We start from the raw sequence: 24,494 nt of genomic DNA on the forward strand, positions 1-24,494 counted from the left end.
CTTCTCCAATAAACTTCATAAAAAAATCTTTTGTCTGAAGTTTCTCACATGCAGACTTGGGCTAAAAGTAAATTCTTGGGGAAAAGTTTAAATATAGTCTGTCAAGAAGTTTGAGTTTCTAAGGATAGTGTTTCTTTTTTTCTGTTAGTAAAACTGGTGGACTTCCTCATATAAACATAACTCAAAAAGTTTGTTTTTTAAAAGTTGCCATGTAGTTAATCCACAATGTAGGCAAGTCTTTACGATGTGTCTGAAAATATTTTGTTTAGAAATAGTTATGAATACTTCATATCCTCATCCTTTTTAGATACATTTGTCTGTGCTGGCAGAGATTTTTCAGTCATAGGCATCCACAAATAGTTTGTTTGCAGGTGCAGAGATTTGATCATTCTGAGTTGTGTGGGGCAGGTGTAGTTTTATCCAGGTCGTCTGTCTAATCTACATGTTTTCTTGGTTATTAGGCACCAAATTTATACACCCTCTAAAAAGCTTCTTAGGGTGCTCTATACCCATTTAAGATTATGACTTCACTGCAGAATCAAGCAAAAGGGAGAAACTCTGTAGCTAGAGAAAGAAGTTTTTAATCAAATAAATATGCAGTAGTAATGGGAATATAAACGTTTTCATAGTGATTGTGGGTTTTTTCTTCGTCAGTCCAGACACTTCATATTTCCTTTCTGTCAGCAGATGGTAACAGAACACTTGAACATTTATATCATGACATTCTGTGTTAAAGGGCTTGTTGGCTCAATCTTCAATGTCTTATCTCAGTTGGCTGACTGATGCTGTTCTAGAAGAATCTAGTCTCCTGAACTGCTCAACTGATATGCTGTCAACAGGGTAGAAGGGTTGGGTGAGGAAGTTAGATTTTGGCTGTTGCAGGCTGTCAGCATACTCCTGTGTAAACTATGCCCTACACAAGACTCTAGGGCAGTGGGTCACAACCTGTGGCTTGTGGGCCGCTTGCGGCCCAATCAGCACACAGCTGCAACCCATGTGACATTCTCAGGGCCCTACAGATAGTATTGGATGTGGCCCACATAACACATAGTGGCCCATAATGGTAAATAGGTTGCGAGCCACTGCTCTAGGAGCTTGTCTATGGAAGGACACTCAGGAAAATTAATTGAAGGTGTAAATTTAAAGTGGATTAGTTAAATCAAGTTTAAACCCCTTTGTGAATGCTACTATTGAGAATTAAAGTGGCCTTAATTCACTTTAATTCTGAAGAAGGTTCTCGTAGGGGTTTAATGCAGTTTAACTAATCGCCTTTAAAATTTAGTTTGGATTAATTTTTCTGAGTGTCCCTGTGTAAACAAACCCTGTGTCTCTTGTTGTCATGTGCACCAAGCAGTTCAATTACCGGCCAAAAAAATTTTTGGGGCCTCTTTATTAGCCCTATATAAGTCAATGGTAAAACTCTCATTGACTTGGATGGAACGAGGATTCCCCCCCTTAAAGATAAAGGAAAGCTCTTTTTAAGATTGCTCCCCTGAAAGGATGTTACTTTAATTTGCCAGTATTTATTCTTTTCCTTCCTTTATCCCTACACCTAGTGGAAGAGCAGTAGGTCTGTGGACTAATTGATGATTTTCTATAAATATGAAACTTTGAAATGTTCTTTAATTTTGATAGTCTGATAGCTTCTAAATTTTCATGAATGGCAAAAATTGAATTAAGTGTTTTCTGCTACGTTACCTTCATTTTACAGATTATGATTGTATATTAAGATGGAAATCTTTGTTTTCAAGTTATGTGAATGTGCTCTGACTTCCACCTTTAAAAGTGCTGTGTGAGAACCTCAGGGCTTTGAATAAAGGTATGTCTGCACTTGAAGCTGGTGGCATAATTCACAGCTAGAGGAGACATACAATAGCTCTGACTGAGCAAGCATGCTAAAAATGGAATGTAAATGCAGCAGCGCAAGTGGGCTAGCTGCCCTGATTGCCTGTCTAATGTTTCTGACACACATTCTGCGTGGCTAGCCCTTCGTGGTGCTTGTGCTGCTGTGGCTATATTCTATTGTTAACACGCTAGCTCACTCAGAGCTAGCATGAATATCTCTTCAAGCTGGGAATCACACCCCCTGCTCGAAGTGTACATATCGTAAGGCTACATGGAAGAAACATGTTAAAAGACAATTGGTTTATTAGTAGTGCTCCTTCTGGCTTTTCATTGCTGTTAAGTTGTAGGATCTTCACCAACTAGGGTGAAGTAGGAGTATGGAAATAAAACTATAAAAATTGAATTGCAGATCTTTAAGCAGCTTTGAATGTGGAGAACTTACTGACTGTACAGAACAGCTAGAACTGCTACCTGGAGAAAACATCAACCTACTTACTGGAGGATCCAAAGAAAAAATAGGTACAAATAAAATCAAAATTCATAATAAAAGTAATTCCTAAACACTTATTATAAGCTTAAAATACAGTACCATATCAATATAGAAATTATACTTGGAGACTTTCTGGATACAGATTCCAGAGTTCAGCAGAACTACTGTAACTTTATTTACCAAGTTGAGAATTAATTGGCAATCATAATCCTAAATGCTGTTGTATCTTTTTTTTGGATATATATGTGTTTTTTGAGAAAAGAACTTGGACTTAGAAATGTAATTTTCTCATTAATTATCAATATTTGTTCTGCAGTTCTTATCGCAAACTTTCTTCCTTTCAAAACTTTTATTGCAAGAATTATGGTAAAGGTTGGTACTTTTTAATCATTTGTGGAATGTATGTATAATCTTTGTAGACATGAAGAAGCTGCTTCCTAACATGCTAAGTCCTGATCCAAGAGAATTTCAGAAAGCAATTGAAGTACAGTTGTTGAGAAGTTCAGTATGTCTGGCAACAGCTATTAACCACACAGAACAGGAACAAAAGTGGCAATTGATAACTGAGTAAGTTTTTAAAGAACCTTTGAGTGAATACAGTGACCTTGTATAACTTGTGTGAGACACGTTGTAATCCATTAAAAACCACTTTGTAGTAACTGTAGTCTTTGTTGTATTTAAGTATGGAGCTTTTGTTTGGCTGCCTTTCTGAGAATACATGAAGTTGTGTTTCATGGATTAGGAGTATAAACCACTAGGAGAAAGAATAAGGAGGGATTTTAATTTGAGATCTAATGCTTTGTTCACCTGGCCAGTTGACAGTAAACAATGCTTTGAAACAAACAATCTGTGGAAACTTATTGTGCATGATAAATGATAGGTTACGCAAGACCTGATCTTTTCTTCCATATGAAGAGGCTAAATTTTGCTGCCTGTTGCACATTCATAGGTTTTTTTTTATGTTAATAAATAACAATATCTGTTAATTAAAAAGACAAGGATAATTAGTAGCTAATAGAATGGACTGTTCTAGTTTCTAACACTAAATCTTTATTTCAGAAATATTGTAAAATACCTGAAGCAGACGTCACGAATCGCAGTTGGACCTTTAAGACTTTCCACATTGACTGTGTCTCAGTCATTGCCAGTGTTGAGCACCCTGCAGTTATATTGTTCATCTGCTTTGGAAAACACAGTATCAAGCAGGCTTTCATCAGAGGTATGTTTTATGTGTATAAATTCTTAAAATAATATTAATAAGGTCATGTGTTAATACATGCATCAGGTAACGTCCCTCTGCAGAGATGGGCTCATTCTTATTCAAACTAAGTTAGAACACATTGAATTTCCTAACATAGTTGCACCTGAAAATACTTTTTTTTTTAATCTGTTAGTAAAATTTCTGACCATTTAACACCACTTCCACCTGCATCTTTGTAATCCCACAGTAAAAAGGGCTTCATTGCAGGACTCTTCAGACCTCACTTTAGACACCTCTCTCATGCAGTAACATCCCTGCTCAAACAGTCCAACTAACCAAATATTTTTGGTGTTACGCTTTGCTATATAAACTTAAATTGGTAAACTACAGCTTACTCCACTCTAAAATATTCTGTAGGTATTGAAAACTACAAGTTCTACATTATTCCATGACAAACATGAAATTTTTTATGCCTTCCACAGGACTGTCTTATCCCTCTTTTTAGTGATGCTTTACGGTCGTGCAAACAGCATGATGTAAGACCATGGATGCATGCCCTAAGATATACTGTGTACCAGAATCAATTGCTGGAAAAACTTAAAGGTATCTACATTTTATGTTGGTCTCTAAGGTGTGCCACAAGGACTCCTCATTATACACAATTAGTAACTTAGACTTTTGTTTTGGTAGAGGCACTTGCATTTTCATGGTTCAAATAATTTGCTTAGAAATATGCAAAATATGCTAAATAAAATTGTTTTATTTAGCAAATGCTTATGTATGTTATAAAATATTTAGGAAACAATGCTATAATGTAATTCACTCATTCTCAAGTTTTTAAACACTTCCATTGTGTTCTTAGACATACCTTGTGCTGTCATTAGTGTGTTTTCAAAAACAGGCTCCTTTACAGTAATTCAAGTATGCAGTATGCTTCTGGTATGCAAAGAAGCAGGGTACAGGTAAAATCTCCGCCCCGGTTTTTTTCTTCTTTTGGTAATCCATGAGTCTCAAATTTTAAATGTCAAACTGGAATTAAAACTAGCTACATGAGACGAGAGCATACTGTGGAAGAGTGATTAATGTTTTTAATACTGGCTCCAAACAGGTTTTTTACTTTTATATTGTCTAATAGAATCTTAAAATGGAAAAAAGTAAACAAATTGCGAAAATATTGCTTTTCTTATGTAACTAGTTTTGTGGCCTCTGACATCAGCCATCTGTTAAATCGCATGCATATTGGGGGGAGAGCGCCCACAATCTTCTGCTCCAAAGCCATCTCATATATCACTTGACCTAACAGACTCTTCATTAGTTGTCAGTGATATTTTTTTTTGCTGTGAATCACCCATCCAATACTCTGGATTTTATCTGTCTTCTGATTTAAAAAAAAAAAAAAGGTATCAGTAAAATTGAACAATAATGAATTTGGACCATTGTCAAGAATCTAAAAACCCTTAGGTCATTCTTCTCTCTTCAGAAAAGAAAACTCCCACTTAATGGTCCTTTTTTAAAAAAAAAAAAAAAAAAAAAGTGCCTGGGAGAATAATGAAGGCTCAGCACGATCTGAAGCTCAGTACAAACCAATTAGAAATATTTGAGCAGCGCTCATTTCTTTGAAGAGAAAGCAGTAGTATACATAGACTTAAGCCAGCATACCAGTTTTTTAAAATACTTATTTATCAAGTTTTCACAGGTCTACATAGTGCCAAATCCAAAAGAGGTCCATGTCTTTTGTTAGAATTTGATACAGAGAAAGCTTTTGATAGAATAGAGTGGAACTTTCTGTTTATGTAGTCCTATCATGTTGACATTGACCCCCAATTCCTTAAATGGATAACTGCTCTTTATACTGGCCCAAAAGCAGCTGTGCCTTTTGGACTTAGAGCTTCCCTGTTTGAATTACACAGGGGAGCTAGGCAAGGATATCCATTGTTTCCTTTACTTTTTGCATTTCCATGGCCTTTATACAGAGGATAAAGAATAATGAATTTATCACTGTAAGCATGACAACACCTCAGAAAATAGCTTTATGTGCTAGTGATGTAATAGTATCTAACCTGAACATTTCCTTAAAATTAGTATTTAAAGAAATCCATGATGTCAGGAAAGCATGAGGCTTGAAATAAATTATACTGTTTCTATGTTTAATTATAGATCTGTAATACTAGCTATAAATTTACCAGACTTTGAGAAGTTATCCCTCCAGAAAACATTTGGGTACACATAGGCAACAAATTCTGTAAGATACTGGGGAATTAAAATCTCAAAACAGCCAAGAGTTAAATAATTTAATTTTTCAAACTACTGTTTCAGCAGATGAAAAAAGACTTGGGGTGCTGGAGGGAAGTATGCAATTACTTGGTTGGTAAGAATAGCCACGATCAAAATTAATATTGTTGCCCAGGATATCCTTCTTGTTTCAAAAAATCTCTCTAATCATTCCAGATAAAACTCTGGCAGGCATACAGAGAATGTTAGAATTTATATGGACTAAGAAAAGACCAAGAGTGGGTATAGTTTTTTCCTCTATTGGTAATTGCATTCTGTATATGGCTGGCATGGTGAGGCAATCATCTACCTGTGTTCCAAATGCAATTATTGCTTTAAAACAAAGTTTTGTCAACAAAAATTTGCTTTCTTTTTCAGAACAAACTGTCTCTGTTAGAAGTCATCTAATGGAACTGGGTCTAACGGCAGCAAAATTTGCTAGAAAACGGGGGAATGTGGCCCTAGCCACACGATTGCTTGCTCAATGCAGTGAAGTTCAGCTGGGAAAAACCACTACTGCTCAAGATTTAGTGCAGCACTTCAAAAAATTGTCAGCACCAGGTCAAATAGATGAAAAATGGAGTCCTGAACTTGATATTGAGAAAACAAAATTGCTATACACAGCTGGTTAGTGTTTGATAATCTCACATAGATACTATGTCTTATCGTACTTCTTGCCAGGTTGTTTTTTCCAAGAAATCATAATGGTACAGTAAACCTAGAAATTGCTTTCAACCCAATAACTAATGTCTCAGTTTGAGTATTTTAAAATGGCTTTTCTCTTAGGTGTTTAGATTTGAAGGAAGAGAAACTCCCGTTCTTACACATTGCTGAGAGTACAGAATTGTTTCTGTATTATAAGTTTAACTCTTATAAATATTTGGCCCTGTAGTATAGACTCTTATAATACCCCGGTAACGTCAGCAGATAGAAAAAGGCAGTCTCTCATTTCTGTTCATGATTTGTTAAAGCTGCATCTGAAATTTGCGGAATTTTGAGATTACAGGGAAGTGCTTTGAATAAAACTAACATCTCTGATAAAAATGTACTGTGTGTCTTGATATGCAGGTCAGTCAACACACGCTATGGAAATGCTGAGTTCTTGTGCCATATCTTTCTGCAAATCTGCCAAAGCCGAATATGCAGTAGCTAAGTCTATTCTTACGCTGGCTAAATGGATTCAGGCTGAATGGAAAGAGATTTCAGGTCAACTGAAGCAAGTATACAGAGCACGACAGCAACAGAATCTCACTGGCCTTTCTACATTGTCTAAAAACGTATATACTTTGATTGACCTGCCAGCTGTTAATACAATAGAAGAGGAATATCCTAGAATTGAAAGTGAATCTACAGGTAGAAGTTCCTCCTCCTAGTTTATGCTTTGCCAGGCTATATGGTTAGTCAGATGTGATGCTTCCAATAAGGGGCAGAGCCAGTTGTGCTGGTAAAGTTTAATGTGGTACAACTGCTTTGCTGTTTTAAAAAAAATGATTTTCAGACTTAGGTTAATATTTTACATAAAATTCAGATTTTGGTGTTTTGTAGAATTTAAATACTAAGGGGAAATACAGGAGCTTGGAATGAATTCTCTTAAGGGCAACACTATGCTTTTAAAGTTATTACAAAATCATAATAAACTCTCACTTAAGATCTAGCACCCAGACTGTAAATATAAAATCTATATTTAAATACCTTTAATAAACTTGAAAAACAATTATAAGATTTTTTTTCCTCACAGGGTAACTGATCTATTTCTAAACACTTTTATTGCTCTTACAATTGTGATGTGTGTTGCAGTTAGTAAATTTGGTTGTTTTTTAGGAGACTTCTCCAAGTGTCACAATTAAATTTTTCCTCGTTTGAATCTGGACATCCTATCTAATTTAGGCCTCTGTTCAGCACATGCTCTCTACCTGACTTGAATCTATATTCTTTTCTCTTTACCTTTCCTATATCTCTACTCTCTTTAAAGTGATATATTGAAGTCTCAGTCTCTGAAGCACAGTATTCTGGTATTTTGGAGATCAGGATTCTCATAAATGTGAATCAGATGTGTTTATTTTTGTGTGTAACCTCTGTTGCTCTATTTCCACCACCACAGTAAATATTGGCGTTGGAGAACCTGACTTCATTTTGGGGCAGCTGTATCACCTGTCTTCAGTACAGGCACCTGAAGTAGCCAAGTCATGGGCAGCACTGGCTAGTTGGGCTTACAGATGGGGCAGGAAGGTAGTTGATAATGCCAGGTAAATCTATTATTCTTGTTTTTAAAAAAATAAATACATAAAAAAATCTTAATTTCACATTTGTTGAGTATATGTTAGCTCTCAATAAGTGTAATTCACCCCTGTGCGGTTCAGAGAGCCAAAACAAGATGGATGTGCCACTTGTGTTCTGTTTTGATTGCTGGCCCTCCGAATAGGGGTGAATTTCACCCTAAGACGAAGCCTTAAATATACAGTATTATGAAGGTAAGTAGCTCTGTAAATATTTACATTAATTGTGGTTTTGGGGTTGATGACTTATTAAATGTTACAGTCAGGGAGGTGTCCGTCTTCTGCCAAAAGAGAAATCTGAGGTTCAAAGCTTGCTTCCTGACAACATTGCAGAGGAAGACCGAGAGAAAATCTATGGCATTCTTGGGCAGGCAGTATGTCGTCCAGCTGGAATTCAGGTAAGTGGAAACTTGCATTCTTGAAAAATGTTCCAATTCATTCAGCATGCCACTTTAGCTTTCCTCCCTGATTGTGTAGTGGACTACAATATTTATATAATATCTTCAATCAAACTTCTCCCAAAATGGCATACTGCACAAAAAATGCGGAAATTCCCAAGAAATAAGCTATGTTAGTGATTATACGTGTATGGCATTATGTCTGCTCTGGAATGAGGCAACTGAAAGAACTGTGTGTGTACACATTTCAAATTCCTGGCTACCCTTCCTGGGATCAGCAATTAATATACATTGTGGAAAAGTTTTGTGGTCTTGTTCAAACCAATTATCTCATTCTTTCCTCTTAATATTCTTGCATAATCTGAGTTTAGGATGAAGATATGACCCTCCAGATCACAGAAAATGAAGACAATGAAGAAGATGATATGGTAGATGTTATATGGCGTCAATTGCTGAGTAGTTGCCCCTGGCTTTCAGATCTTGATGAAAATGCAACAGAGGGGTTAATCAAAGTGTGGAGAAAAGTAGTAGACAGAATCTTCAGTCTCTATAAACTGTCCTGCAGTGCATATTTTACCTTTCTTAAACTCAATGCTGGTCAGGTATGCATTACAGTCTGCTGTGGTGATGAAAGCTAGTTCTTAAACATTTTTAAAGCTCAAGACCCATGACAAAACAGTATGGTCAGTTAAGAGTGCTACTTCTTTCTGTAATATGTAGGTTCCTCTTGATGAAGATGACCCCAGACTACTTTTAAGAAACACTTCTGAACAAAGCACTGATGATGTTATTGTGATGGCAACCTTGAGATTGTTGAGGTTACTTGTGAAACATGCTGGAGAACTTCGACAATATCTAGAGCAGGGACTAGAAACAACCCCTACTGCTCCATGGAGAGGTAAGGTGGTTTTAGCTGAATTCTTAAATTGAATTTTGACCTAATAGGCAGATTATTGTGTACTCTTCATCTAACAAAACCTACGTTTTAAAAAGACTTTGGTATTCCCTAAGACTTTTGCAAAGACTAACCTGTATTCAAATTTGAAAGACTATTTTAAGTTTCTTGTAGGAAGTGAATGACCCCTTCCCAGGTTGGCCAGAGGAATGGACCATATATCCCTGAATTACAGTGGTAACTGCTGGACAGTGGCAGCCCTTCCAGGAATGGGTGAATTCCTACCACTTATCTCAAGTGCTAGGATTAGTCAGCAAGATGCAGTGACCTGACTATAAAAGAGTGATGCTGAGTGGAAATGACAGGTTTCAGAGTAGCAGCCATGTTAGTCTGTATCCGCAAAAAGAAAAGGAGTACTTGTGGCACCTTAGAGACTAACAAATTTATTTGAGCATAAGCTTTCGTGAGCTACAGCTCACTTCATCGGATGCATCCACTGCACACATCCAAAGAAGTGAGCTCTAGCTCACGAAAGCTTATGCTCAAATAAATTTGTTAGTCTCTAAGGTGCCACAAGTACTCCTTTTCTTTTTGAGTGGAAATGGATCTCTCCTTATTGCACCTTCTACATTGTCACAAAATCACATTTGTTTTTGGAGCTTCTAGTGATGCAATCCCTAAAAACTATATGACACTGACAGGCCCAATGTGCAGGACTCAATTGCTAGCGCTCTGTTGCAAGATTTATGTACTAAATATAATTGACTCTGCTTCTTGAATGGTAGGGTGAAATAATCTAGTACCCATACACTAAAAGGTAGAGATCTTGCTGTGGTTTAAATAACAGGAGAATGTGACTGTTCAGTTTCATGGTACAAAAATTACACATCACTGAAAACCTCTTTCTGTGGCTTCAGTGTACAAAAATCAATGTAGCCCTTTTTTCTGCTCTTTTTTTATAAAGGTATTATTCCTCAGCTCTTCTCCCGCCTGAACCACCCTGAAGTATATGTTCGTCAAAGTATTTGCAATTTACTGTGTCGAGTAGCTCAAGATTCTCCTCATCTTATATTGTACCCTGCAATAGTGGGTACCATTTCACTTAGCAGTGAATCCCAGTCTTCAGGTATGGAAGGATTCTTTTTGTTGTTGTTGGGGTTATTACTTAATGCCAAATAGTTGATAAATGAAATAATGTTCAGAAGGTCCATTTTAAACAATTTGCTGAGAAATACAGCAAGTCTATGTATGTGTGCTGCTAGCTAGAATACAGTATGTTTGAACTTTTACTGTTTATACAGTAAAAGTTCACTTTGGTTATATCTTTCGATACAACACTCCTTAAGGTGTGACGTATTATGGACTACACCTGTAAACTGTCAAATTCTAGTACCTTATACAAAGACCCCTTTGGCACACCATAATTTTTTCATTATGATTTCATATATTATATCTAAGCCTTTTTATACTTCCATAAGTTTGTGCAGTACCTAGCATAATGGGGGTCTGATTCAAAATTTGGCCTTTGGATGCTACTGCAGTATATATATTATTCAATACACTTTTTCTAATCTAGGGAACAAGTTGCCCTCTGCAATCCCTACTTTGCTAGGTAACATTCAAGGTGAAGAACTATTAGGTGGTGAATGTGAAGGAGGAAGTCCCCCGGCTTCTCAAGAAAGTAATAAGGATGAACCAAAAAACGGATTAAATGAAGACCAAGCAATGATGCAGGACTGCTACAGCAAAATTGTAGAAAAACTGTCTACTGCAAATCCAACAATGGTGTTGCAGGTAAAATAAATTTGTTTTTTTGTAATTTATTCAGGCTGACTTGTAACCAGACATACAGTTTGTGAAATTATGTATTCTTTGAGTGCTTGCACGTGTCCATTGCAACGTAGGTGTGCGCGCGCCCTGAGCACAATTGCCAGAATTTTTTCCCTTCATGGTATCCGTTGGGTCGGCTCCAGTGCCCCCTGGTGCTGTGTGCTCATAGTGCTAGTATGTAGCTGCGCCAAGCCCGCATCCCTTCAGTTCCTTCTTACCGCCTGTGACGGATGCTGGAACTTACCTCTTTGCTCAGGCAATCTCTTCCAGTGGTTTCTTTCTCCTTTTTTGGGGTGTATATAGTTCTTGTAGTTTAGCTAGTTTGGTGGTAGTAGTAATACTTTTAGTAGTTAGTGTGTTTTGGATGCCTCTGTACTTATTTGGAGAGGCTTGTCTGCTCCCCAGTGCCAGGGTATGCCTCTGTCACTGGGTTTTAAGCCCTGCTCTTTCTGTGGCAAGTCGACTAATTGTGTCTTCACCAGACCCGCTAAATCACTACCACGGCGTTAACTACATCAACAGGCAGGGCGGAGTGCTCTCTTCCTCCCTATGCCAGGAGGCAGTCCGGCTGTGGGAGTTCTGCATTACACACTCAATCTACCTAGAAGCATCTTACCTGCCAGGTACACAGAACAAATTCGCAGATCACCTCAGCAGGTCCTTCTGCACTTGCCACAAGTGGTCCCTTCATCCAGACATGGCAAGGGACATCTTCCAGAGCCTAGGTATGGGACTGCCTTTATAGACCTGTTTGCTACCTGCGACAACAGGAAATGCCATCAGTTTTGCTCCCGGAGGGGCCACAATTTGGGTCTCTTACGGATGCCTTCCTGTTGGCATGGACAACTTACCTGTATTACACTCTTCCCCCCCACCCCCATTCCATTAATTCGAAAGGTTCTGTCGAAAATCAAGCAGCATTGAGCACGGGTCATCCTTATAGCCCCGGCGTGGCTCAGATAGCACTGGTTCACTCACCATCCTCAAGCCTTTCAGTGGAGCTCCCACTGCACCTGGCTGAATCCTGAAGAGCAAGCTTGCTCAGAGCAGATTCATAGAGTCCTACTAAGCAGTAGAAAATCTTCCACCATGGCAACTTACCTGGCAAAGTGGAAACAGTTCTCCATCTGGTCTTCCCAATGGAGGGTTCCATCTATACAGTCCTCATTGCAACTTATTTTGGAGTACCTTCTGCTCTTGAAACAACAAGGTGGCCATTTCATCTTTCTATCCTAAAGTTGACAAGAGATTGGTCTTTTCGCATGAAATGGTAATCTGTTTTCTCAAAGGCCTGGAGAGGATGTTTCCTCAGGTAAAGAAACGAATCTCTCCTTGGGACCTAAACCTTGTCCTGTCAAAGCTGACAGGCCCGCCCTTTGAGCCGCTAGGGACGTACTCACTGTTTCACCTCTCCTGGAAAGTGGCCGTTTTAGTGGCCATCACTTCAGCCAGAAGAGTTTCAGAGATCTGAGCCCTCATGGTGGAACCCCCTTATACAGTGTTCTTCAGAGATAAAGTACAGCTGTGTCTGCATCCAAAGTTCCTCCCAAAATTGGTTTCACAATTCCATTGCAGCCAAGCAGTTTTTCTACCAATATTCTACCCTAAGCTGCATGCAGATGGAGAAGTACAGCATCTGCACTCCTTGGATGTTAGAGGGCCCCTGGCATTTTATATTCCACAGATCAACTGTTCATAATGATAACTGAGCGAATGAAGGGGCTCCCCATCTCTGCCCAGAGGATTTCGTCTTGGATTACTTCATGTGTCTGGGCATATTATGACTTCGTGGGAATCCCTCGTCCACCTAACCTGACTGCTCACTCCACGAGATCTCAGGCTTCTTCGGCCGCTTTCCTAGCTCAAGTCCCTATTCAAGATATCTGCAGGGCAGCTCGGCACACACATTCTCAGCACACTTGCCATTACCCAACAAGCCAGAGACTATGCCAACTTCGGCTGGGCAGTGTTGCAGTCAGTGTGTCATAGAATCATAGGATATCGGGGTTGGAAGGGACCTCAGGAGACCTCAGGGTTGGAAGGGACCATCTAGTCCAACCCCCTGCTCAAAGCAGGACCAATCCCCAACTAAATCATCCCAGCCAGGGCTTTGTCAAGCCTGACCTTAAAAACCTCAAAGGAAGGAGATTCCACCACCTCACTAGGTAATGCATTCCAGTGCTTCACCACCCTCCTAGTGAAAAAGTTTTTCCTAATATCCAACCTAAACCTCCCCCACTGCAACTTGAGACCATTACTCCTTGTTCTGTCATGTGCTACCACTGAGAACAGTCTAGATCCATCCTCTTTGGAACCCCCTTCAGGTAGTTGAAAGCAGCTATCAAATCCCCCCTCATTCTTCTCTTCTGCAGACTAAACAATCCCAATTCCCTCAGCCTCTCCTCATAACTCATGTGTTCCAGTCCCCTAACCATTTTTGTTGCCCTCTGTTGGACACTTTCCAATTTTTCTACATCCTTGTAGTGTGGGGCCCAAAACTGGACACAGTACTCCAGATGAGGCCTCACCAATGTCGAATAGAGGGGAACGATCATGTCCCTTGATCTGCTGGCAATGCCCCCACTTATACAGCCCAAAATGCTGTTAGCCTTCTTGGCAACAAGGGCACACTGTTGACTCATATCCAGCTTCTCGTCCATTGTAACCTCTAGGTCCTTTTCTGCAGAACTGCTGCCTAGCCACTCAGTCCCTAGTCTGAAGCAGTGCATGGGATTCTTTTGTCCTAAGTGCAGGACTCTGCACTTGTCTTTGTTGAACCTCATCAGATTTCTTTTGGCCCAATCCTCTGATTTGTCTAGGTCCCTCTGTGTCCTATCCCTACCTTCCAGCATATCTACCACTCCTCCCAATTTAGTGTCATCTGCAAACTTGCTGAGGGTGCAGTCCACGCCATCCTCCAGATCATTAATGAATTAACGTCCTTGAACTCTGAGCCCATCTCCTGTGCAACTGTTTGTGAGTCATCTACATTGGAATGGACATGTGCAAGCACTCGAAGAAAAAATATTTGCTAACCTTTCTGTAACTGTTGTTCTTCGAGATGTGTTGCACATATCCATTCCAAGACCTGCCCGCTGTTCCCTCCCTGAAGCGATCGGTAAGAATAACCTGAAGGGGTGCGGGGTCGGTGGGGCCCCTTATACTTGTGCTACGAGCATGTAGCACCAGGGGGTGCAGGAGCCGATCCGATGGAAAAAATTCTGGCAAATGTGCTCTGGGCACTCACACACCTACACTGGAAAGGACGTGCAACACGTCTCGAAGAACAACAGTTACAGAAAGGTTAGTAGCTTGTTTCTTTTGCGTGGATGGTTGCTAAAGTTTCCAGTGTAACTTTGATCTTACTGTAAGGATGTCATTCTTTCAAGACATTCAAGCTGCTATTAAATAGATGACCTAGAAAAAAAAATCTTGAACTTTAAAAATAAGGGCATTTTCATTTATTTTATACAGGTTCAGATGCTAGTAGCAGAGCTGCGCCGAGTTACAGTTCTGTGGGATGAACTTTGGTTGGGAGTGCTGTTGCAGCAGCACATGTATGTCCTCAGACGGATTCAGCAACTGGAAGATGAAGTCAAGAGAGTTCAGAACAACAACACTCTACGGAAGTAGGTTTTCATGAATAACTTCTAAGTAAAAATTGGTGAGAGAAGACAGATTGTCGCTGCGCAGTAGAATTATTAAATTGACCGGTCATGCTTTTCCTCCTAAATCGGTATCAGAGGTCAGGGTGCCACAGCTGGTACTTTGGTGCACTCCATTTGCACCACACAGAAGGTGCAAGTGGAGCAAAATATACAGCAATACGTTCCTTGCTGTGGATTCCCCCAGTATGGAGCAGTCACCTGTGGGTGTAGAGCTACAGTATTCATATCCTACTCCTTCCCTTCTCACAGCCCTAGTACAGGCTCATGTCAGCTGTGTAGAAGTTTGTCAAGGGTAGAGATGGGAGTGGCTGGTGTACACTGTACTCCAGCTATTCACCTCTGGTGTACGGTGGTGGAGGGACAGTTAACAGCTCATGTTAGGCTTGTATAGGAAGCTTTAATCGATTTTCAGCTTGTCTTTTTCCCATTCCTGGGTTTTCCTGGGTGGCTGTGTGGAGGAGGGAAGTGATGCTTTTTGAAGCACTTGTCTAGCCTCCGGAAGAATAGATGACTCTCAGTCCTGCTCTCCCTGTAATTACTTCTGTCTAGCATGGAAGCAGACAATAAAGAAGCCAAAACTATTACTGCTTCCTCATATGCAGTGCTACATGCAGCCAGGGAGGGAGGAGCAGCTGCTCAGAGTCCTCCCTGCTCACACCAGAGCAGCTTCTGTGACTGGAAAGGAAGAAGTGACAGGCTGTGCCTCTATTCCCCATAGTGATGGGGCTGATTCAGAGGCTTCCGTTTAAAAAATTAGAAGCCAAAGCTCAGGGGACCATATTTTCAATATGTAACCAAATACAAATTTTCTTCTTAACACAGCCACCCTCAAAGGCCACAATTTAGAGAACTGGGAACCAAAGGTTGGACATCCCTGTCTTGACTGCTTTTTAGTTTGTTGTCTCTTATTAATGTATGAGATCACCTTTATCATATATCTGTTTGATTCTAAGTTCTGCACTGATAGGCAAGATCGAAGATGGAAAAATATACTAAATTTAACTAGTAACACTTCTGTGATTCGTCTTTTCAATGATAAGACATTTTATTTAGTATAATTTTGTACCCAACACTAGTGTTGTACCCAACATTTTTGAAATGTTAGACATAAGTGTTTCTGGTACGACTGATCTGTCTCCTGTCCTGAAACATCAACCGTTGACAAGTTCCAAGTGTTTATTGCCTCTTCTTCTGAAAGGCATCACAAATGAAAGTCCAATGGATTTAGAAATATAAATTCAGGTTTGTTTTGCAGTGTTTTTTTATGAAGAAGAAAGGAGCTTGTTCCTTGGTAGTTTGACAATTATTTATAATATAGACATTTATTTGACATTTATAATATACTGTTAAGTGTTTTGGGTGTACATAAGTAGCTTTTTTCTCTTCCTGGTATTAACATCTGGTTGGCTCACTTACGGGTTTTTAAATATTGCTTGCTGGTGTTAAAATACCTATTTTCTTCTATTTTATATTTATCCTGAAAGATTGGCATCTTAATTTAGACTTTGTATTTAACTGGGTAACTGTCAGTGTGATATAGCCTATAATAAATATGCCTTTTGTTTTAAAATAGTTCGTTTTTAAAGCTGGTATAGAATTATTTTTTCTCTCCTTCCTACATAGAGAGGAAAAGATAGCAATCATGCGTGAAAAGCATACAGCTCTAATGAAGCCCATTGTATTTGCTTTGGAACATGTGCAAAGCATCACTGCAGCTCCTGCAGAAACTCCTCATGAAAAGTGGTTTCAGGACAATTATGGAGATGCAATTGAAAATGCTTTAGAAAAACTTAAGAACCCTTCTAATCCTGCTAAACCTGGAAGCAGCTGGATCCCATTTAAAGAGGTACTGTGTCTTCAACATGCTAGTAAAGAAAATTATATATAAAATCTGATAACTTTTTCTGCTACATATGATTAAACTGACTTTTTACTTGTTACTGGAATGACTAATGTACCAATCAAAGTCTCTTCCTCTGTATCATGGGTTTGAATGTCGTCATATTTTAGGGCAAGATCATAGCTGGTTGAATCTGGGAAGATTAACAAGGACAGATTTTGTGTCCTCATTACATAGCAAATATTTTTGTCTCAAGAGCGGAAGCTGACATTAGGAACTTGTTTAAAATCATAATAGGGCCAAATTAGGGCAGTGGTGCTCAAATTATAGTTTGCAGAATGACATGCTTAGGAACAAGGCACAGGTGCCTTAAGACAAAGGAAATATCCTCTCATGGATTAAGTAGACTGCAGAATGAAGCAGTGTGAGAGCTATCACTGCATCAATAAGCATCTGTCCTCCAGTACCATCTGACTATAGGTTGGTTTCATCCCTTGCAATTAGAGGAATGTTCCATATGCACATTTTTTTTATGCCCTCTCCAGGCCTTTTAGGAGCTCTGTTATCACCACATCCTAGTATTTTGCCTCTGCCACAAATACAGCTTATATCTCTACCCTCTCCACTACTAACCTTCCAGCCATTGATAGTACTTTCCTTTTTTAACCTCCTGCCTTCTAGTCTGTGGGATCCTGGAAAATGATAGGAGCAAGCAGCTATTCCTTTCCTGTTTTTCCCATCCTATCTCTTCAAACTTCTCCCCATCTCCCTCCCCATGAGCCAAGTCATCTCAGACTCTGCTACCGAACACATTTCCTCTCTTGGAAGTCCAGCAGTGCTCCAGTTAGTTTTAACAGCAGTCCTCAACTTCTCCAGTTCTCTTTACATGACCTGCTTTCTACCACCTGACAGCCTTACTCAAAAATCTCACAATTCTTGCAGTCTCTCCTAGTTCCTCCAGGTACTGGCTTTGCCATCTCAGTACTGGAAGACTTGGGCTGCTAGATCAAGGTAGGAAATACAGCTCTTTTCTGAAGGTTTCTTTGGTGTGACTTTGTTTATGAAGTAATGAGACTTTTATAATCCTTCCACCAATGCATTTGGTTGATATTTTTCTATTGGTTGAAGCCTGACTTTGGAGCTTCAACAAGTTCAATGAACTACCATCCTGGAATTGTTTTAAATTGTTTCATTAAAGGTCTCAAGCCCAGCACTGTGTAGAGACAGTCTTCAATGTTGGCAGCTCTGGACCTGGCAGAACATCTTGGTCACCTACTGTAATATGAGGCCTTTATCTGTTAGCTGTCCCTGTGGCAGGATGGGGAGCTATACCACATGACTCCATTCCCATTATGCCACTGAGTTCCAGCTCAGGGCCCTTGTTTGGAACATCCAGAACCAATCCTTCTCTGTCCCTTGCTGCTCCCTGAGCTGCCTCCTACCTTTCTTCCTCTATAGGCTTCCCCAGTGTCTTGCTCTGTTCTCCCTTTTTGGAGCATTGGCTTCTCACCAGTTTCCTGGGATCCTCTCTGCAGGCCTTCTGCCTCTCTGGCAGCTGCCTTTTTCCGCAGGAGTTCCCCCTCTAACTGAGGTACCTTTTATCATGTCCAGGTGCTAAACTGTTGAATTAACTGCCTCCCAGTTACTCCATGAGTTAACTACTCCTAGGTGAACCTGAGCTGTCTCATTCCCCCTTGTGGAGCCTCTCAGAGGTAGGCTGTGCCCCTGACCCCTTCAGGGGGCTAACTACCCTCTGGCACCTACGTATCTCCCGCTTCATACCCGCTAAGTCTTAGGATCTGTCTTGTGACTCCTTTTTGGTCATCTCCTATCCTATTTTATTGCTGATGCTTTAGAGCGTTGTAGCAACAAAAGAGCTCTTACAGGCAGGAAAAGAGAACTGAAACCTGGTCTATACCAAGAGCTTACATTGGTGTAGCTATGTTTCTCAGGGGTGTGAAAAGTATAGAGACATAGGCAAAGTCTGCACTACAGACCTATTACGATATAACTATGTTGCTCAGGGGTATGAAAAATCCACCCACCTGAGCATCATAGGTCAGTATAACTATCCCTCTCTGTAGACAGCACTATGTCGACAGGAGAGCTTCTGTTGACATAGCTACCACCTCTCAGGGAGGTGGATTAACTGCGCCATGAAAGAAGCTCTCAGGTCAGTGTAGTAGTGTCTTCACTAAAGCACTGCAGCAGTGCCATTATAGCGCTGTATGTGAAGGCAAGCCCATAGCTATACCGACCTAACCCCCCCAGTGTAGACAGCACTAGGTCGATGGAAGAATTCTTCCAATCTACCGCCTCTCAGAGAGGTGGATTTATATATACTGGCAGGAGAAGCCCTCCCGTGAGTGTAGGTAGTGTCTGTATTGAACCACTACAGCATTTTAAGTGTAGACATCCCTAAAGAGAGATGATGTCCAACTGTTAAATGGCCAGAGCCAACCTGGTAATTGAACTGGATTGGTAGATGGATGCTATTCAAGAAAACCAATTTATATATTAAAGTTAGCCTGTTCTGCAAAACAGAAGTGAGGAAACCTGCAGATTTCTTGGTAGCAAATAACTCTCTAGTGCTCTGCTCTGTCCTTTCTTCTGTTCCCAAAACAGACCTAGTACCAAATCTTAATAAATACAGGAACTAGCCCCTTTAAGGGAGTTCCCTTCTTTTAAATACAGTTTTCTCTAAGCCAAAATCTTTTCTTTTGTTAAATAAAAATGGTGAAAATAATGTTACTGTCTTTGATATGGTTTTGTCACCAATAATTATAAATATAGATTAGTACATCAATAAAATGGAAGAATACATGGCATAAGAGAGAAATTCCTTCCTTCCCCCCAAAAGTGGAAAATCTGTTTGTGTTTGTAAATGTTTACCACTACATCAGCTTGAACCTCAGCTTTTTAATCATTTCTTTAAAAGGTTATGCTAAGTTTGCAACAAAGAGCACAGAAACGTGCTAGTTACATCTTACGCCTTGAAGAAATTAGTCCTTGGTTGGCTGCCACGATGAACACTGAAATAGCACTCCCTGGAGAAGTGTCTGCTAGAGACACAGTCACGATTCAAAGCGTGGGGAGTACTATCACAATTCTGCCTACTAAAACCAAACCCAAAAAACTCCTTTTCTTGGGTTCAGATGGGAAGAACTACCCATACCTTTTCAAAGGTAAGACCTGGAAATTTCCTCAGGATTGGGGTGGGAGGGAGTTACATGTTTTATATGTATGTTATTCAGGCTTACACTCACTTTAAATTAGAGAGTAGCACACCTAAAGTTGGAAAGATGTATTGTGAACTTTGAGTGTGTATTGTGATAAAGTCAGTCTGGCCAAAAAACTACTTAGGTAGCCCTTAAAATTATACCTGAACAGTGGATGAAAGACATTGTAGGTGTCCATATGTAATAGTGTCTATCATCCATCAGCTTTTCTTTCCAGAAATTCTGTAAGATTCTTTGACTCTCAGAAGAAGAGGCCTGTGGGTCCTTGTGGCTGTTGCAACAGAAAACAGAGTCCCAGCTGCAGCCTGTTTTGATCTTTCTTCTCAGCTGAACTCTCTCACAAAACTCATGCAGTAGCCTGAAGAGAGAGCGTCAGCCTGAGGCGTGAATGGTAGTGAAGTGATCTGCAGAGCTGGCATTCCACTTGCATGCTTCTCCCGTGGAGTTAGAACAGCAGCCCAAGCCCAAGGACTGTTTTCTTAGCAAATACCCCATTGCTTAGGAACCCATTCTGGGCCTGGATAGATATATAGCTTTTTAAGTCTAAAATGAAATGTGCACTTCAGAAATGCTACTTTGGGGGATTCATTTAAGGAAAAAGAGCTTTTATTGTTTTAGTTGTAGAAGCTAAATTTTAAACAGAATACTTTTAAATTTTATAATACAGGTTTAGAAGATTTACATCTAGATGAGAGAATCATGCAGTTTTTATCAATTGTGAACACCATGTTTGCTACAATTAATCGTCAAGAGACACCACGGTTTCATGCTAGGCACTATTCTGTGACACCGCTGGGAACGAGATCAGGCCTGATTCAATGGGTGGATGGAGCCACTCCTTTATTTGGCCTTTACAAGCGGTGGCAGCAGCGAGAAGCTGCTTTACAAGCTCAAAAGGTAACTTTTGTATTTTAAACTAATTAGCGCCTCTCAGAAGTGGAATATATCATAAGTTGCTTTAAAACCTAAAGCAAATATTAAAATATTTTTCATTATTTTTATCTGTACATGCATTCGTTCTGAGTAGATCTGTGTTCATATCTTATGGGTTTGATCAGATGTCAGGCAAAACTGTATAGACAAATTTTGTCTTTTAGAGAGAGGAACATTTCTTAGGCATATTTTAATTTAATTATACTATTCTTGCGTGATACTTCAAGGGTAGGAGCATTTTTGGATGGCTTGAGCTAAAGTTACTCTAAACCATTTCAGTTTCTTTTCCATTCTTAGCTCTTTTGTCACTTTACCTTCTGTAGCTTTAGAAAGGGATTTTCAGAAGTGCTAAATGTTGTCCTAACCCTGCTGCCACTGAATTCAGTTATAAAAGTCCCATTGACTTCAGTAGAAGTTGAGGTAGGACAGTGCTGAGTGCTTTGAAAATCACTGTCATAAATTTAAAAAAAACCCAACGTCCTGAATTTGAAATAGTTAGTCCAAGCGCTGCAAGTCATAATCAGGAGAGAGGATTTAGATTCCAACTTTTTTAGTCTGAACTGACTTTAGGATAACTTCAACTCAGTATTGTAGTAGAATAAATAAGATAGCTTTATAATTCAATTTCTTGTAGGCTCAGGATTCTTACCAGACCCCTCAAAATCCTGGAATAGTACCTAGACCCAGTGAACTTTACTACAGTAAAATTGGACCTGCTTTGAAGGCAGTTGGGCTTAGTCTAGATGTATCTCGTCGTGACTGGCCTTTGAATGTAATGAAGGCTGTTCTAGAGGAGCTTATGGAAGCAACTCCACCAAATCTTCTAGCTAAAGAACTTTGGTCATCATGTACTACACCTGATGAGTGGTGGAGAGTTACACAGGTAAGCTAACATACATTATTTTCCTTTTTAAAACCATATTTTTGACTTGAGTGAGGGGCAGTAGATGCTTGGGATGCTTATAGCAATGGCACTCTTGTAGGGACAGGCGAGCTAGTACTATTGAATCATCACTTACCAGAAGTGTGTGCTTTAATATGGATAGTTGGAAGAAGGGAGTGAGAGAGAGTGGAAGTAAAAGCAGAAAAAATGGTGACCTAGAAAGAAGTAGGAAACCTGATTACCTGTATCTTAATTAGCCTATTAATTGAAGTTCTTAAAGAAATGAGTTAAAGAAATGCTCTGTTGGTAGATGTCCTGAGACAATCAGTAAAGGAGAACTTGCAACTGACTGCTGTGAATTATCCTAAAAAGAATAATAAAAAAATAAGTGATTTTTTTTAAGGTTCATAAAACCCAAAATATTATTCTGAAATTTTCTTTAAAGTCATACGCGAGATCCACTGCAGTTATGTCCATGGTTGGCTATATAATTGGTCTTGGAGACAGACATCTGGATAATGTTCTTATCGACATGACTACAGGAGAAGTTGTACATATAGATTACAATGTTTGCTTTGAAAAAGGTAAAAAATATTTTCTTTTATATACATTGTTCAAATATAACCTTTTCTTAATAATTAAAAATCTGAATCTTTCTCTTGAAGGAAAAAGCCTTAGAGTACCAGAAAAAGTTCCGTTCCGGATGACACACAATATTGAAACAGCACTTGGAGTAACAGGAGTAGAAGGGGTTTTCAGGCTTTCTTGTGAACAGGTAGGCTGTGTGACTTCTAGAAATGTGGGGAACTCTCATCTGTTTGTTTGTTTGGAAATGCTTCCCTTCTTCTTACTGCCTTTTCAAAGCCTTATTTTATTCTTATTCTTTAAATGGTGTGTTTTGATATGGAGGAAATGAGAGTATTATTTTGGGGACATTTTATATTTATGTGAAACCGTAAAAAAAAAAAAAAGTGTACAAGTATATAAAATTTAGCTCCAGATGTTGGCATGATCACAATGGTCCATTGTTTGGCAGGTTTAACTGACTATTAAAAATCAGGCTCTCCAGATCAGAAATATAAAGTATTATGTTTAGAATACTATGTTAAAATTTTAGATAAATGCAATGTAAGAAGCACATAGCCAATCATACCTGTCAACCAATTAAAATTAGAAATAAGGCACACCTTTAACCGTGAGCATGATTAACTATTGGAACAAACTACCAAGGGAAGTGGTGGATTCTCCATCTTTTGATGTCTTCAAATCAAGACTTGGATGCCTTTCTGGAAGATATGCTTTGGCTAAACATGGTTATTGAGCACAGTACTGGGGTAATTGTGTGAAACGTACTGGCCTGTGATATACAGGTGGTCAGACTAGATGATCTGATGCTATCTTCTGGCCTTAAGCTCTATGAATCTATTATGTCTTATGGGGATATATAAGATGGTTAGAGAATTTAATATGTGAAAAGTTTTTGTATTCTAATAGTAAATTGAGGGGGCATTTTTGGAGAATTTGTGGTGATATGACAAAGAAGGCATTAAGTTTCACTGAAATCTTAACTTACTACTGAGCATGTTCAGAGACTTCTTTCAGCCCCTAAGAACCTTTTTATTTATTACTGCATACCAAACAAATGAAGTAGCTCTCCAGGAAGACTATATGCATGTCAAACTTACATTTCAGACTTCAGGTTTTTTTGGTGTACTGTCATGGGTTTTTTTAAAAAAAAAAAAAGAGAGAGAGAGAGAAAGAGATTTTTATTTTTTTTATTTATATGTTACACAAGGGGGAAGTTGACATTTATTTACTCAACCATAACTCAGATGACTGAAGGGATTTTGCTTAGTTGTCATTATCTTTCCTCTTCTTTCTCTACTACTTTTCTTCTCTCTGTCTTCCCACCTCTGCACCCTTTATGCACAAATAAAAGAAAAATCAGCTTTGGGCAGAGACAAATACAGAAAAATTCATCCCCAAAGTAAATGTTTTCAAATAGTTAGGAGCTTGTGAAGAAAGGTTAGAACGCAAACTCTGGTGCAGCTGTAACTCAAAGTGCTATTTGAACTTGCAGCTATAATTGTATATACTTCAGTATATCCACCTTCAGGAAAGTTATGGATTGCTTTATTTAGCTATTCAAATATTAATGTCTATATTGTATTTAAAAACTGTGCTATTTTATGAGGATAACTTAACCTGACTAAACTTGTTAAAATACACAAAATACAGGTTCTACATATTATGCGACGTGGGAGAGAGACTTTGCTTACGTTGCTTGAGGCTTTTGTTTATGATCCTCTTGTGGACTGGACAGCAGGAGGGGAAGCAGGATTTGCTGGGGCTGTGTATGGTGGTGGTGGCCAGCAGGCTGAAAATAAACAGAGCAAAAGAGAGATGGAAAGAGACATCACTCGTAGCCTCTTTTCTTCAAGAGTAGCTGAGATAAAGGTGAAGTAGAGTCACTAAAGTAAAATTTCACATTATACTATCAGATAAAACATTTTAAAAATGCTAAAAGTCTCATGAATAGAAATTCTTCACATTTTAAAGTAGTTTTTGCATGTTAGAAATACTATTTACTAAGAGCATAATACTGACCTCTTTTATTGAGCTAATTCAGGCCCAGATTTAGGAAGGTCACTGTTTAGGAAGGACACTTAAGAACACGCTTAACTTTTAAGCACATGAAGGTTAAGTATGTGCTAAAGAAATTTCC

The 24,494-nt window shown here is 39.1% G+C and overlaps 1 protein-coding gene across 2 annotated transcripts in view; it reads left to right on the forward strand.

The window, feature by feature from the left end:
- Positions 1-24,494, forward strand: part of SMG1 (SMG1 nonsense mediated mRNA decay associated PI3K related kinase) — a 116,152-nt gene that overhangs the window by 75,472 nt on the left and 16,186 nt on the right. For both annotated transcript variants that reach the window (XM_074965387.1, XM_074965388.1), the window contains exons 26-45: positions 2,255-2,364; positions 2,755-2,902; positions 3,395-3,554; positions 4,019-4,139; positions 6,186-6,434; positions 6,876-7,160; positions 7,909-8,053; positions 8,346-8,481; positions 8,853-9,083; positions 9,202-9,379; positions 10,341-10,502; positions 10,953-11,170; positions 14,681-14,835; positions 16,498-16,720; positions 19,653-19,899; positions 20,621-20,850; positions 21,521-21,769; positions 22,215-22,353; positions 22,435-22,544; positions 24,008-24,226. In XM_074965387.1, the coding sequence (XP_074821488.1) occupies positions 2,255-2,364; positions 2,755-2,902; positions 3,395-3,554; positions 4,019-4,139; positions 6,186-6,434; positions 6,876-7,160; positions 7,909-8,053; positions 8,346-8,481; positions 8,853-9,083; positions 9,202-9,379; positions 10,341-10,502; positions 10,953-11,170; positions 14,681-14,835; positions 16,498-16,720; positions 19,653-19,899; positions 20,621-20,850; positions 21,521-21,769; positions 22,215-22,353; positions 22,435-22,544; positions 24,008-24,226 (3,715 nt within the window). The remainder of the gene's footprint in view (positions 1-2,254; positions 2,365-2,754; positions 2,903-3,394; positions 3,555-4,018; positions 4,140-6,185; positions 6,435-6,875; positions 7,161-7,908; positions 8,054-8,345; positions 8,482-8,852; positions 9,084-9,201; positions 9,380-10,340; positions 10,503-10,952; positions 11,171-14,680; positions 14,836-16,497; positions 16,721-19,652; positions 19,900-20,620; positions 20,851-21,520; positions 21,770-22,214; positions 22,354-22,434; positions 22,545-24,007; positions 24,227-24,494) is intronic.

The sequence above is a fragment of the Natator depressus genome, chromosome 10, assembly GCF_965152275.1.
Source record: "Natator depressus isolate rNatDep1 chromosome 10, rNatDep2.hap1, whole genome shotgun sequence".
NCBI classification, from domain to species: domain Eukaryota; kingdom Metazoa; phylum Chordata; order Testudines; family Cheloniidae; genus Natator; species Natator depressus.